The sequence below is a fragment of the Lissotriton vulgaris genome, chromosome 2_1 (assembly GCF_964263255.1).
Source record: "Lissotriton vulgaris chromosome 2_1, aLisVul1.2, whole genome shotgun sequence".
Taxonomy (NCBI): domain Eukaryota; kingdom Metazoa; phylum Chordata; class Amphibia; order Caudata; family Salamandridae; genus Lissotriton; species Lissotriton vulgaris.
In genome coordinates this window covers 287,057,377-287,072,376 of record NC_141687.1, presented here as the reverse complement: position 1 = coordinate 287,072,376, position 15,000 = coordinate 287,057,377, and the positions used below count along the sequence as shown (strand labels likewise).

Sequence of the window (15,000 nt, the reverse complement as noted above, 5' to 3'; positions counted from 1 at the left end):
ATCATGTAAAAAAAAAAAATATATATATATACAATTCATACATTCAGTGCAAATTCGCTATATCATGTGCAAATTCTGCAAAAGGAAAACATCATTAATTAAATGGGAATGCATAGTTTGGATCACTTTTTCAAAATTGTGCCCCAGTGGGCATTAGCTGCTACATCTAACCACTGCATCCACACTGCTACAATATGGGTTCAAATGCTGGGGCACTGTAAGAGAATATCATAATCATGATTATGATACTCAAAACCCTATAACCTGGTGATTAAAATTATTTATAATCCCTTCACCATGAGTTGAAGTTAAAAACAGGAGGCAGACTATTTACATGTTCTACTCAAATGCATTGTTACCCCAACAGACATCTGCAGTTACTGACAAAATGGGCCCAACCGGTATGAATAATTAGATCCCTAATAAAGACAAGAGTGTAAGTCTTCCGTTTGATTCAAACCGTTGGGGGCCTTGGAATTAAGCTCCAGAAAATAGCGTGTTTCCAAGACTCTCAATTTGGCCTCTCTGTCACCACCTCTACGAAGAGGCGGAATCATGTCAATGGCATAGTACTGCAAACATCCTATATCCCCACCATGGCACGTATTCACATGTCTGGCGACAGGGTATGCCTCATCTTTATTGCTCACTGCCCTGAGGTGCTGGAGAATGCGCTTGTGGACCTGCAGCTTTGTGCTGCCCACGTACCGTAGGCCACAAGCACATTCCAACACATAGACCACGAAGTCTGACTTGCAGGTGATTTTCTTTTTAATCGTTCTCACCTCGCTGTTGAAGGCAGTCATGTAGGTAGTCTTGTTTTTACCTATCCTACATGCTTTGCAGACTCCACATTTCAAAAAGCCCTTGCTCTTTCCTAGCCAGTTGTCATCGGCTACTTCCGGGCTACTCTTCACTATCATATCGCTCATGGACCTAGCTCTGCTGTATGTTATGGCTGGTCTAATGGCAAGGGTCCCCCCAATGACCGGATCTCCCTTAACCACTTGCCAGTTTTTGCGAATGATGTTGAATATTTCTTTGTGTTGTCTGCTATATGCCGTTCTCAATCTTGGTTGGCCAGACTCCTTCTCTCCGGTTGGTGTAGGCACCACATCTGTTATTAGACTATGCCCTGGAGTTAAATTGGCACGTCTCATAGCACCCTCCACCATCGTTCGTGAGTAGCCTCTCTCAATGAATCTCTTCCTGCTGGCTTGCTGTGCTCTCTCACAGCTATCATTCGTGCTGCATATCCTTTTGATCCTCAGCATCTCCCCGTAGGGGATGCTTCGAATCAAATGCGCTGGGTGGTGGCTGGTGGCGTGCAACACCGTATTACCTGCCGTCACCTTTCGATGTAGGTCAGTCACTATCCTGCCACTGACCATGCTCACCTCCACATCTAAAAAGGTAACCTTAGCGCTGCTGATCTGGCCAGTGAAATGTAGGTTCAAATCATTTGCATTGATGTTGGTTATGAACCTATATATATATATATATATATATATATATATATATATATATATATATATATATATATATATATATATATATATATATATATATATATATATATATATATATATAATTATCCCAACTTCCCTCAGCCAGTAGAAGGTATACGCGCACTCAAACGCTTGCACTGAAAATTTTATTTTGCTATCCACAGAAAATGCAAGTATCGGCATAACGCGCTCAATGTGTTAAGAAAAAACAAGTCGCTTTGATCGCTGGTGGGTGACTGCCTCCCCTGATAGGTTAAAAACATATTACATGGCACTGTTTTGAAACATAGAAAACGGGCTGCCATATTGTGTCTCCCAGCCCAGAATTCATTTGGTTATATTTGTTCTGTAAGATAAAGACACCTTTAAGAGACCTCACGACTATTAAGAGTTGTTTGCCTGTGTAAAATATTTATTTGCATTCTTGAGGCTGTAAAGTGTATTCCTTCGCCCGGTTTTCTGTTCTGTGTTAATAAACTCGAATTTGTCCTTTGCACTTTAATAATGAATGTGTTTATTAGTACAGAGGCTCTAAGTAGCATACTTAATTGGCCAAGATTTATTTTCACAGCTACGACAAATGAACACCCCTATGTGTGTATATATATCTCATCACTTCCTCACTGGAGTCCGAGGAAAGTTGTGGTCTGTCGGAGAACTCCAATGAAGATTGTGTATGTGTGTATATGCACATATATATGTATGTAGATATGTGTATGTATACATAGTACTCAAAACTGGGCATAAGCAAAGAATTTAACCCCATGATTTCTGGTTTTGGTTAAACGGTTTGTTAAACCAGATATGCATGACAAATGGCAAGATATAAGGAATATATATAGGTGCGGAGAGTAGAAGCTATTTATTACCATTTCTGAGGATGGGCAGGGTACTGCATTGCAGCTCACTCGATCTTACCTTCTCATGAGTAATGATGCTCCTCCCCACAGTAATCAAAGGTACACCAATAGCATACTACATACTGCGCATTTGCATACCCACCTTATATAAAACAATAAAATGTATGTGCATAGTTTCCTGCACAACAAAATTCTGTACACCTCGATTTCCAACCAATTGAACCACTGTTAACAAAATGAAAGCATCCAGGCAACGATTATGTATATTTTATTTCTGAGGCTGTGAATTTCCTCTGCTTTATTTCTTTTTAACCCTTTTGTGACTCTCCCCACCACACACCTTAGTCAAAATTTCCCCCTCACTCTTCTCGAATAATCCACCCATCACTTTAGCTGCCACCCTTCATGATTTATTTATTTATTTTATTTATTTATTTTTATTTTGAAAGTTTTATTTAGCGCGAACAAGATCTTTGCAGATATCAGAGCGCTTTACAAAGCGGGGAATACAAACAGGAGAGTGAATAACAGGCCATTAGGTATAGCGTAGTTGTAGGTAATAAGTGGGGTGGGGTAGGTACATGAGGGAGCATAGTAAAACAGGTACATCAATAATGCAAATAATACAAATAGGTGTGAGCATAGACAGTCAGGTAAGTCAATAAAACAAGTTATACGAATCATTGAAGGGATCGAACAAATAATACAGATCGGTGCAGAGACTTTAAGAATCCATGTTAATAGATCAAGTGTATTTAGCTGTGAGGATAGCTTTTACTTCTTTCTTAAAAAGTGCGATGGAGGAGATGAGTCTGGTTTCAGGAGGGAGTGAGTTCCAGATACTGGGTGCCATTCCTGAGAAGGAGCGTTTATAAGTTTTTTCCTTCCGAAATCTTCGAGGTTTTAGCAGAAGATTGTTTGTGCCTCTAGTCTTTCTAGAACCGCCAGAGATTGTCAGCTTCTGAGTGAGGTATGCGGGTGAGCTCAGGTGTACAGCCTTGTGTGTCATGCAGGCGATTTTCAGATGTATTCTGGCTTCAAAAGGCAGCCAGTTCAGAGATTTCAAGTCAGGGGAGATATGCGAGTGTTTTTTTGACCCAGGGATGAGTCTCGCTGCAGCGTTTAGAGAAGCTCTTGGGGGTGCAGTAGTAGTTAGAGGGAGCCCGCAGAGGGCGATGCTGCCGTATTCTATTCTAGGGAGGACTAGTGCTTGTACTGCAGTTTGGAAGTCTTTGGCTGGGAGGAAGGGTTTAAGTTTCCTGAGGGTATTGATTTGGTAGTTCGCTCCTTTAGTTGCCTTGCTGATATGTTGCTGCATGTTGAGGTTGGTGTCGAGTGTTATGCCTAAAGATTTTGCTGAGTCCACGATGGTGGGTTGGACATTGAGTGCAGTTAGGTGTTTAAGCCAAATTTGAGTGGTAGAGATCTTCGCGGGAGGTGAGATCAGAAGGAACTCTGTTTTCTGAGCATTGAGTTTGAGATGATTATCTGCAAGCCAGGATTGGGTGCTTCTGATCGTTGAGTTCAGGAGTACAATGTCTTTGGGGGATTGTAATTTGAGATATAGTTGGGTGTCATCGGCGTACATGTGAAAGAGTACATTGCATGCTTGTAGCAAGGTGGTGAGAGGTTCCATAACTAGGTTGAACAAAGTTGGGGATAGGGAGGATCCTTGGGGGACGCCTAACGATACAGGTATTGGTGAGGACATCAGGTTGTTGTTCTTGAATTTCTGCGTCCTGTTGTGTAGAAAGGAAGTGAACCACTTGAGAACAGTCCCAGATAGACCCATTCTTGTGTTTTAGAGTTCGAGTAAATTCTCATGTTTAACGGTGTCGAATGCTGAGGAGAGATCAAGAAGGATGAGGAGGCAGGTATCATTTTGATCTAGGATTTGAAGGGCGTCGTCAATTATGTGAGTCATAGCAGTTTCTGTACTGTGTCCTGCTCGGAAGCCTGATTGATGAGGGTTGAGGAGATCAAACTGATCAATGTGTTTAGTCAATTGTAGTTGTGCGCATTTTTCCAGGAGTTTGGCTAGAGTGGGAATATTGGTAATGGGACGGTAGTTGTTTAGATCAGATGTGTTGGCTGTAGGTTTCTTTAGTAAAGGTGTGACTTGTCCAACTTTGAGTCAGGGATGGTTCCTTGTTGAAGTGAGCTGTTGATAATTTTAGTCCAGAGTGGAAGGAGCAACGGGGTGAAGTCTTTGACAGCGTTAGCAGGGAGGGGGTCCGTGAGGTGATTGGATGGTTTCAAGGTGCTGAGCAATTTGCCAATTTCCTCTTCAGAATAGGTGTCAAAGGATGACCATGTAGCATTGCTTTTTGGTTCAGTGGGTGCTATGCAGTGAGGTTTGGAGTAAAGGCTTGCGTCAATGAGGAGATCACTCTTTGTTGTCAGTTTTTTGGATAAAGAAAGCAGCGAAGTCTACACAGGAGGGTCATTCGCGCACAGTGCTGAGTGGTTGGGGTTGTTCCTTAGATTGTGTTCTGATTAGCTCAAACAGTTTTCTCGGACGGTTTTTTGCTTGGTCGAGCTGGAGGCTGAAGGCTGATTTTGAGCTCGTTATTTTCCTGAAGTAGGCGTTTCTCTTTTCCTTCAGGGTTTTTAGGTGCAGTGCATAGGGAGCTGATCTCCAGGTGCGCTCTGCCATTCGCATGGCTCGTCTATCCTCATTGAGACTCCCGTCGTACCATGGATAGGAGATTTTAGCGGAGACTCTTTTTAACTGCATGGGTGCAGCCTCATTAATTATTGAGGTCATGGCGTTGAGATAGTGGTCAGTCAAGGATTGGACGTCCGTAGCGCCGGTAGGAGGGAGTAGGAGGTCGCAGCTGTTCGGGGGTAGGGATTTTGGGTTGAGTTTTTTCAGGTCTCTTTTCCAGACTTTAGGCTTGGTGGATTGGACCGTGTTGAATTTGACTTTTTCATTGATGAAGAATGTGACAATATGATGATCTGACCAGTCACAAGGTTGAATAGACTCAAGTTGGATAGCGTCCTCTTTGGAGATGATAAGATCGAGGATAGAGCCTTTCTCGTGGGTCGGGCTGTTGCATAATTGTGTGAGGTCAAGGGCGTTGAGGAAATTTTTAAGACTATTTACCACCGCATCATTGTGATCGTTCCAGTGGAGGTTGAAGTCACCAAGGTATATTTGGGTGAGCTGTCGTCCGGAATTGGTAGAGATCATATCCATGATTTGTTGGGCGAAGGTGAGGTTGTCCCTGGGTGGGTGGTAGATGCCGTGAAGAGAGCATATCGGGTTGCCCTCACAGGAAGTTGGGGAGGGTAGGGAAGGTGCGGTGACTTTCAGAACAGAAAGGTTGTTCCTGTATATGCATGCGATCCCACCACCTATCTTGCCAGACCTGTCAAGTCTAATGATGTGGTAGTTGGGGGGAACCAAAATGTCCATTATAGGTGTAGAAGATTCGGTTAGCCAGGTTTCAGTCATGATGATTAGGTCAAGGTCCAATGTTAAGATGAGATCAGCGATGGCGGAGGAGTGTCTAGAGGCCGATCTGCAGTTGAGGAGAGAGCATTTGAGACGGGTTGTCAGGGGAGGTAGAGGGTTCTAGAGTGAGAGGGACTTTTCTAAGGTTATTAGGGACGGAGATTCTGTTGTTTAGTGTGGGGGGGTCTACGGGGATTTGAGTGTATCGTGGGAATGGAGTAGATATGTAAAACACACAATGCCCACTGTGACACATTCTTTAAATAATTTGCAGGCTAAGCACCATGTGATATTTAGAAAATGACATACGGAAACGGGATGTTTCGAATTCGAAGGTCATTGTAGCGTGGGTTTGATGTTGTTTCTATCCTAGTGCACTGTACTAAATGTCTTTTTAGAACGACTGCTGCAGTTTGTCATAACCAGTCAACTCGTTGACCCCTGATGCCAGTCGTGTTTAATCTCATCTACAGTACTTTTGACAGTTTTTTCATATGACACTATTGTATACTCAGATTTACTGAAGGCTGATGGAGACTTGTACCCACTCCCTTTCTTTTCAACTGGCCTGTAGACACCTTTGTGCAGTGATATTGTATCATTGCACTTAAGCACCTTCTCTGGATGAAATACAAAATGTATATCCAGCATCACTGCATGTGGCATTAATAAGCAGTGAACATTTTTCTTCGCCACATTTGCTAGAGTAGTATTTGCATGGAAGTGGGTAGGAGATTAAGAAACTATAGTTAGAAACACAAAATTGCAATTTATAAACATTGCCTCTAATGCAGGGCTTGATGTCACACAACTGTTCCACCATTTACCAGTATGCAAGAAGTACATGTTGATTAGTGACGGAGAACAATTTGAAAGGTATGGCAGTCTACTTATATTGTTTTCTCTGTAGAGAGGCTCCCTACGAAATTTATGGCATCCTAGCAGTGGCTATAGGTTTTGTTGGGTAGCACTAATCTCTCTTCAGGATTCAAAATGGTATTGATAACTGTGTTCCTACAAAATACCCAAATCAAGATAGACTATGGTAGAATACCGTAATCTAGCATAGTAGTAAAATAAGCTACATGACTAACAGAGTTTCACAACCAAGAAGAATATGATTAGTGTGTTATTTTAACATAAGATCTGATATACTGAACCTTATGTCTGGACTGTTTCACCCTGCCATCATTTTGATCAGGCATTTCAGAGTAGCCTGTGAGCTACTGGTAGCTCTTCCCCCACTTATAATAAGCTCTCCTGTGTGCAACCCAGCCTACTAAATTTGAGGCTATTGGTTGGCTGAATTAACATATGCGTTCAAAAATTGAAAAGTTTGTACTCAAGATGAAAATGTATGTTTTGTCAGTGCTTATATTACGTTGTTTTTGAAAAAAATGGAATTTCCAAAATATATCAAAATTGCAAGTTGATAAAATCTTACTTGCATTGCAGCGAATGTTGTCTAAAAACAACACTAATCGGCAGAATTTTTATTGAACAGAAGTAGCTCTTGTTATAGAAAAGGTTGGAGATATTGATGAGTGTACTTTTTTTTCATTTTAAAGAAATGCAACTTGTGGTATTGATGAGTTTTTCCATCCTTGTCTTCGCTTTTTTCACCCCATAAAAATTCTTAGGTTGGTGATCGCTGCTATGATGAGAAAATGTATGATGCTGCAAAGTTGCTGTACAACAATGTTTCCAACTTTGGGCGCCTGGCTTCCACACTGGTGCATCTCGGAGAATACCAAGCTGCTGTAGATGGAGCCCGGAAAGCCAACAGCACCCGCACATGGAAAGAGGTGAACAAAACTGCAGAAATTTACGTTGGATTATTGTTGATCTTGTGCATGAAGCAGTGTAGACTTTGCGGAAATTAGAGCCAATTCACATAACTGATTTCCTCTCAACTGTTTGCGAGAATTGAACATTTAAATCAGTTCTAGTTATCAACAAAAAATTAACATATTCTTATTTCCAGTTGGGTGTTTTAGACAGAATATGCTGGTCTTTCTCTTTGTCCAAGCTTTTGGCATCTTTGATTAGGTCAGTTAAAGCATATATATATATATATATATATATATATATATATATATATATATATATATATATATATATATATAATTATATAATAAATATCTAACATTTTTATTTTAATCAGTTAAATAGGTGTTCAGTATGATAATCCTACGCAAGCTGACTTTTATAGATGGTACATGGTCAGTGAAGTGATAACATTGCCTGAATGTCTCCTGAACTGCAGGTCTGTTTTGCTTGTGTCGATGGGAAAGAGTTCCGGCTGGCCCAGATGTGTGGTCTCCATATAGTGGTGCATGCAGATGAACTGGAGGAGTTAATTAACTATTATCAGGTAAGGGGGGGGGGGGTCTGAGATGATTACGTTTTAACCATGTCAGATTGTACATGTAGTTAAACCATACAGGCACAATTACATGTTTTTTGTGAGTAGATGCTTCCAAACAAAAGGGTGACTTCGAAGTTATTTTATGAAAACTAGAAGATTGGTTGTGGTTTGTTCTTGTTTGATTGAGTAATGGCTGCATAAACACATAGAATGGCGTTAGTTCATAGAGAAATGTGTGTCCACATGCGTAGTGACACTCTTTTTCAAATGAGTTGTATACAAATGAAGCATAATTGTTCATCCTGAGATCTTTACCGATGCGTGGATACTGGGAACATTTTTACAATAGATCTTTTTCTGTTTGAGACAATACTTTTATTTTTATATGTATAAACACACTTGCACCACTATTGAATAAACCAATAGTGCTAAACTATTTTGTTGAAACTATATTTCCTGAAATAACTTTAAAGGACTAAAGTAAAGAAAGAGTTGAAGTGAGTGAGATCTGAAGCAGGTCACCAAAATTTAAATTTGACCTTTCACCTTTAAACTTACCAGCAGCCGTGGTATCCCTTCATACTGGATGCTGCTTCAGTTATTTTCTTCAGCTCTGCCCTTTTCACCATTTTTAGGTCTCGCGCCTAGCGTTGCAGTGTGCAGCACTAGACCTCATGTAGAGAGTTCTGAAAGCTGACCACACGCTTGTGCATTTGGTTTTGCTTTCGCCGGCTGCAATTGACTTTAGCATGCTTTTAAAACTAAAAATACAGCACGAAATTGGGCAAAGGCGGGCGCATGTCCCGCCTTTGCTCAGCCCATTCCCATCGGTGTCTATTAAGAGCAGCGGGAGCGGCACAGACATGATCCCTCGCCCCTCTATGGTAGGCGCGTACCACTGCTTTTGATTCCCGCTCCTGTGGTGCGCGCGCACCACTGGGTTCGATTCCATGCTTTTTTTTTTCTTTTGAAGTTGCATTAGATTCGTGTCAGTTCACTGTGTGATGATGCGCTCTAGATGGAGGAAGAGGCGGCGGTCTTCTGTTGACCCAGGGGGTACCATTCCTGGAGAGGGAAGGCGCATTCCACCCTATCTAAGGCTATCTGAAAATTGGAAGGCGGATTGGTGTACATGAGAGCAAGATGTAGCGCTATGTATTGGAAGCACAACACCGTCCCAGCTTTCTTTTAACTGTTTTTTAAAATGAAAACCCGACCCGAAGTTATAGTAGCGCTACGCTTAACCACCACTTACATTGCATGACAGCACATTAGAAAGCAAAAAATAGCATATTGATTGTTTAGAGTCTTGGGGGATAATAATTTGCCCAAAAACACAGGGAACTGAGACAACGCTGAGATTAGAACCATGCTCCTCATTTGCCCCATCAGCAGCTCTGGCTGCTACCCGCGTCCCCTCTCCCCGGGAGACTTGGGTGTATGGGCCATCTGCTCCATATTACTGTTTGACAGTAAATGCCTATATATTCTTCCATAGACACATGTGATCCTGAACGTACAGCGCTAGTATCTGGTCAGGATACAACCGCATTTCCAGGCGTTGGGCGGTGGCATTTAGGCGGGGTGTGGGGCGGCTGCTATTGGTTGTGACTTTACTTAGAAATGGGAGATGGAGGGTTAAGTGCATGGTTTCTCCTTATATTACATATGAAGGAGTCTAATCACATTGTGAGTATTGGGACCATCTATGTCCCCTGCTGCTTTTCTTTATCCCGTTCGAAGATGGTACCTACGTAGATGGTATAAAAATTAACATCCATAAAATTTGGGGAAGGTGCTAGAGACTTCGTCTCACTGTAGTAGACAATCGAACCCCAATGTGACTTGAACTCCTTGATAAAATGAATTGATGGAAACTGGCTGCATGCACAGGTGTTACATGTCTCATGGAGATCCGCAGCACACCACCCCGTCTCGCTCAGTAGCAGGTGCTGCTGGACTGCAAGCAAGTTACAGCAAGTATTTGCAATTTTGCAATGTAATAGATCTCGCATTTGCGAGAGAAGCTATTAGTATTGTAAATGACAATGCTTTTTGTTTCAAAACCCAAAGCATAAATAAAAGGCAAAATATTTTATAGTGCCAACAGCTCAAACTTGCGTGAATGGAAGACCTATTGCATTGCAAATACTTGTTTTTATAGAAAATTGTTTCCCATCTGACTTTTTTATTTACTAACAGCCATTCAGGCAGGAGTGTGCTGCTCTAGATCACGCTTTGCACACTCCTGCCATCTAGTGTTTGGTGCCAATTTTACTAGTTGTTTTTTGTTCGAACTAGAGGTTTCGGTTTGAGGTGGCCCATGATCGCTTCCCATGTCCCACAATGCACCACGGAAAAATAAATCACTTTTTTTTCTTAACAATTGTTTTTAGATGTACTTTTCAAAACCCCAAGCATTTTGTTCGACTAAAAGTACCAAAATCTCTTGAAGCAAGAAATGAGCACACTGTACTATCGTCAACCACGTATGAATTGACTAGAACAGATCGATAAAAGGTCTTACGAGAATAACTCTTGGCTGGGGTGGGCTAAATAAATAAATAAGACCAATATAATGTCTGCATATTTGGCTTAAGCACGGTACTACGGAGGATGAAATAGTTCAGCTCCCAGACCTCTAAAAACAAACAGGCCCTCCGTTACAGGACAGTACATGTAGTCTAAACATGAGTTCACTATTATGTGGCATAATTTTGTTTTTTCTACATGAGTGAAGCTAAATCAATTTTTCTAATCTTGTAGTTGCTCAAAACATGTTAATTGCCTGAAAACCCCCGTACCTTTGTAAATTGTTTGTCTAGCCTTGTTGGATGATATAATTTTCATCTTCTTATCGATTAAATTTGAGGTCCGGCTGGACTTCTCTTTTCATTATAGTGCATATTGTGGCCTATAATTATTTGATAGTGTAATTCCCCTTGTAAGGACCGTTGTTGCCTTTTGATTTTGACTCCGTTACAGGAGGGAACGTTTGTAAGCACACTACAGTGCTGGGGCTATCCCGAGACAGTGACGGAGTTTGGGATTGAGGAAACCTTTTCATTGAGAGAAACTGGAGGTCCCTTGAAGGGTGCTGTAGGAAGCTGGCTCTGTATATACTATACCAAAGTGAGGTATAGTGTGCAAAAAGTCCAGTGGAACCCCAAAGGTAGGCAGAGATAAAAGTAGATAGCACCTTACTCTCGATTTGTGATAGTATGATCGAGCAGAAAGGATTTTTCGGAGGGTTGTGTTAAGCATTTGCTGTACACACTCAATCAGCAAATGAGTGTCACACACACTCAAAGATTGAACTCATACCAATTCTGTATGAATAAAAATATTCTTTTAGTTATTTTATTTTTCTAGAACCAAGCGAGCCTGGCACAGGTAAATGATTTATAATGTGCAGAAATAATAGTTTGAATTACAGTTGTCAATATACTTTGATTACAGTAGAATCACTGGTAGTGCAATGCTTTGAAATATTGTACATATACTTTGTATGGACTTTTCAATAGGATGTCCAGTAGGTTACTTTACCGATTACTTTTCTTACACAGTGTGGTATACCTGGATACTGCACTGGGATATTTCTTGTAAACCGGTAAAAGAGTTTTAGTTATTTGGTTACAGTTTTAGAGACTTTTATAGATTTTCAAACTCCACACTTACAAACTTTTTCATAGAAAAACAGTTAATGTTATCCTATGGGAGGAAATAGTGTTATCGGTAAACCGGTAAGTACTTTGTTGTGGGAGTTGGGTTTCTGGGGTTAGACTCAGGGGTTCCCCAGGGTCAAGGATGCACTCTGGTTACACCCTCAGCAGCACTAGGGCGGCCGGGTGCAGAGTGATGAGGCCCAGTTTTATCCAATGGGAATAGATGGCCTCCAGTTGGTGGTTGCTTACGAGCGGGCCAAGAGGTTGTGGGAGCAAAGCTCCTGGACTTAAGCTCAGGGCAAATGAGAGTTCAAGTGAGCTCCAAAAGTGCACCCTCAGCGGCACTAGGGTGGCGGGGTGCAGGGTGCTGGTTTGTCATCAGGTGCTCCGTTACTTTCAATGGGGATTCTCCGGTTTGCAAACACACTGCAGGCTCGGGGGCAAATGTCTTCTGGGTGCAACCACCACTTGGAGAAGTAATTTGGGATGCTGGGGGTTGGTTGGAAACGGTTGGTTGGGTCACCCAAGGCCCTGGGGCGTCCGGTGCAGGGATGTTTATTGTTGGATCTTCTTACCAGCTCCTGGTCGCGGTTGGGGGGGGGGGACCTTCCAGTTTGAGGCTGCAGGTGTCGGTTTGAGGCAAGTCCGGGATCAGTGGTTCTTGGGTCTGGCTTGCCGGGGAAACCCCCTTTTGGTGTTCGGGTGCAGGGTGATGCAGACTTGAAGTTTTCCCTGGAGCTGGAGTCTGTTGGTGAACAAATTCTGCGTTCACAGGAGACAAATCTTTTCTTTGGAAGGCAGGGCAGGTCCTTGGGGTTCTCGAGGTTGCTGGCTGCAGGTCATACCAGAGTTTTGCTTCTGCAAGTTCGAGGTGGGGACAGGCCAGTAGGGCTGGGGCTCAGTCAGTGGCGTCCTCCACTGTCCATCACAGCTTCTTCAGTCCTTCTTCTTCTTGTCGGTTCTTGTCTGAGGAAGCAAGGTTGGGGGTTGCCCCTAAATGCTAAATGCTAGATTTAGGGGCACGACAGGTAAGTAACGGTCGAGACCAATGGGTCCATCCCTTGGCTTGGGTACACACCCTCTATATTGCCACTCTCTAGTGGGATAGGGGCATATGCCCCTCTCTGGTTGGCTGGGTCCCCCAATCTGCAGGATGGCGGGGACTGAGAGTTGTGCTTCGCCTCTCCCACTGAGGGGTGGGGTTGGCAAAAGTAGGCACACACCCCTTCCTCACTTGGTTATCCCGCCGATTCTCCCATCCAAAGAGGGGTTCAGAACCTGTGAGGGTCAGTTGCTGAAAGCAGCAAATGGCTGGGGTGGCTCACAAAGGTGGTAAGCCTTTGAAGCTTGCCCTTCTTGGACCCTGCCCATCCTGGGTGGGGAGGCTTGGCACCTTGTCCCAGGATGTGCATTGTTTCAGACCCCCGAGAGCAGCAGGATCTCGGCCCAGGGGTCAAAAACATGTCTTGTGGCGGCAGCTGGTGAGCAGCAGCTTAGCCAGGACACTAGAGTTAAGTTGTGTTTCAAGGGGCAATTCGAAGATCCCACTGGCATCAGTGTGGGTATAATATGCTGAGAAGTTTGATACCAAACTTCCCAGTTTTCAGTAAAGCCATTATGGTGCTGTGGAGTTCGTAATAAATTCCCAGAACCATATACTCTTAATGGCATTACTTCACTTACGATGTCTAAGAATTGGTTTAGACACTGTAGGGGTACAAGGCCCATGCACCTGTACCCTCACCACTGGTATAATGCACCTAGTTCAAGGGGTGGCTGACCTATGCCAGGGCAGTGGGTTGTGGGCATGGCACACATGGATGTCATGTCGATTCTTCACTTTGTTCTGCTCCAAAACACGCAGCCTGCAATGGCAGTTTGTGTGTGCAAAGGTAGAGTGCCTCTAAGGCTGGCACAATAAATGCTGCAGCCCCTAGAGGCCTTCCCTGGCCACAGTTCCCTTGGTACCTATGGTACCATTTACAAGAGAGTGACTTGTGGCCAAAGAGTGCCAATTAGGTTTTATATTAATGCAGTTTATAGAAAGAACATAGGCTCAGGGTACCTGGTTGGCAGTAACACAGAGCACACTCAAAGTACATCGACAGTTTGGCAAAAAGTAGGGGCAACCATGTAAAAAAAAGGACACTTTCTTACACAAAGTTAGAGTGAAAGCCTATCCCAACAAGACAGCAATGACATCTTAAGGCAGGTTCCCCTTTAGCAGACATTGCGTCCTCTGAACAGTCATGAAGTTGCATGGTTGGTTTGATAGCATCTTCATTGCAATGATTCCAAATACATGTTTACAGATGTGCCTGCTGCAGGAGTGTCTGCAGGAGTGTATGTCCAGAAAATGGTCCTCTGCCAATAGTCAGTGGGAGAATCTAGTGTTGGTGGAGCTAAGTTTTCAGCCTTAACTAAAATGGCGTAAGACAAAGATTTTATTAATTTAGCAGGTTGTTCCTCAAAACCTCAAATCCCCACCTGCTCCAGCAGCAAGTTATCATTATTATATCTGCCTCCACAGGGTGGGGAGCACACTTGGGCGACCCCCTAATTCAGGGCCAAAGGTTTTCTCTGCAATAGAAGATCAGTCTTCTGAAACTGATTGCAGTACATTTGGCACCAGAAACTTTCTTTATGATGATTCGCAATAAGATACTGTGCATCCTTACAACAGGCCTGTTCACAAAACATTCGGGTCGGCTATGGTACCCAGATCTTAAGATATTGTATCTTGCAATATAGCACCTGAAGGATGGATACTCCTAACTGCAGATTACTCACCTTAGAGTATCTTCCAAGTGACAGACCGGATCTAGAGAAGTTGGTAGTAGTGCTCCTGCATTCATCATATGACTCCATGCAACTCCGCGCTGACACCATACAGCCCCCTAAGTGACTGAGCAGAGACACAATTTAACCATTACCCCCATGTAGGAAGCTGGTTTTTTATATGGTATGTCATGTAAATAGTCAAGTTATTCCCTTACTAGTGGACAGAGTCTTGCTCTATCAATCTCAAGGTGCTCTTCTAGTGGTTTATCAGAGAGGAGTGTTATATATCTGCAAAATGCACACATTCAATAAATGATGTAACTCAATAAGGAGATCCACACCAATTTTTTTTTTTAAA

The 15,000-nt window shown here is 42.8% G+C and overlaps 1 protein-coding gene across 1 annotated transcript in view; it reads left to right on the top strand.

The window, feature by feature from the left end:
• The window catches only part of CLTC (clathrin heavy chain), a 972,839-nt gene that overhangs the window by 721,527 nt on the left and 236,312 nt on the right, over positions 1-15,000 (top strand). Inside the window, exons 23-24 of the mRNA XM_086954957.1 lie at positions 7,469-7,633; positions 8,095-8,202. Coding sequence (XP_086811083.1) covers positions 7,469-7,633; positions 8,095-8,202 — 273 coding nt within the window. The remainder of the gene's footprint in view (positions 1-7,468; positions 7,634-8,094; positions 8,203-15,000) is intronic.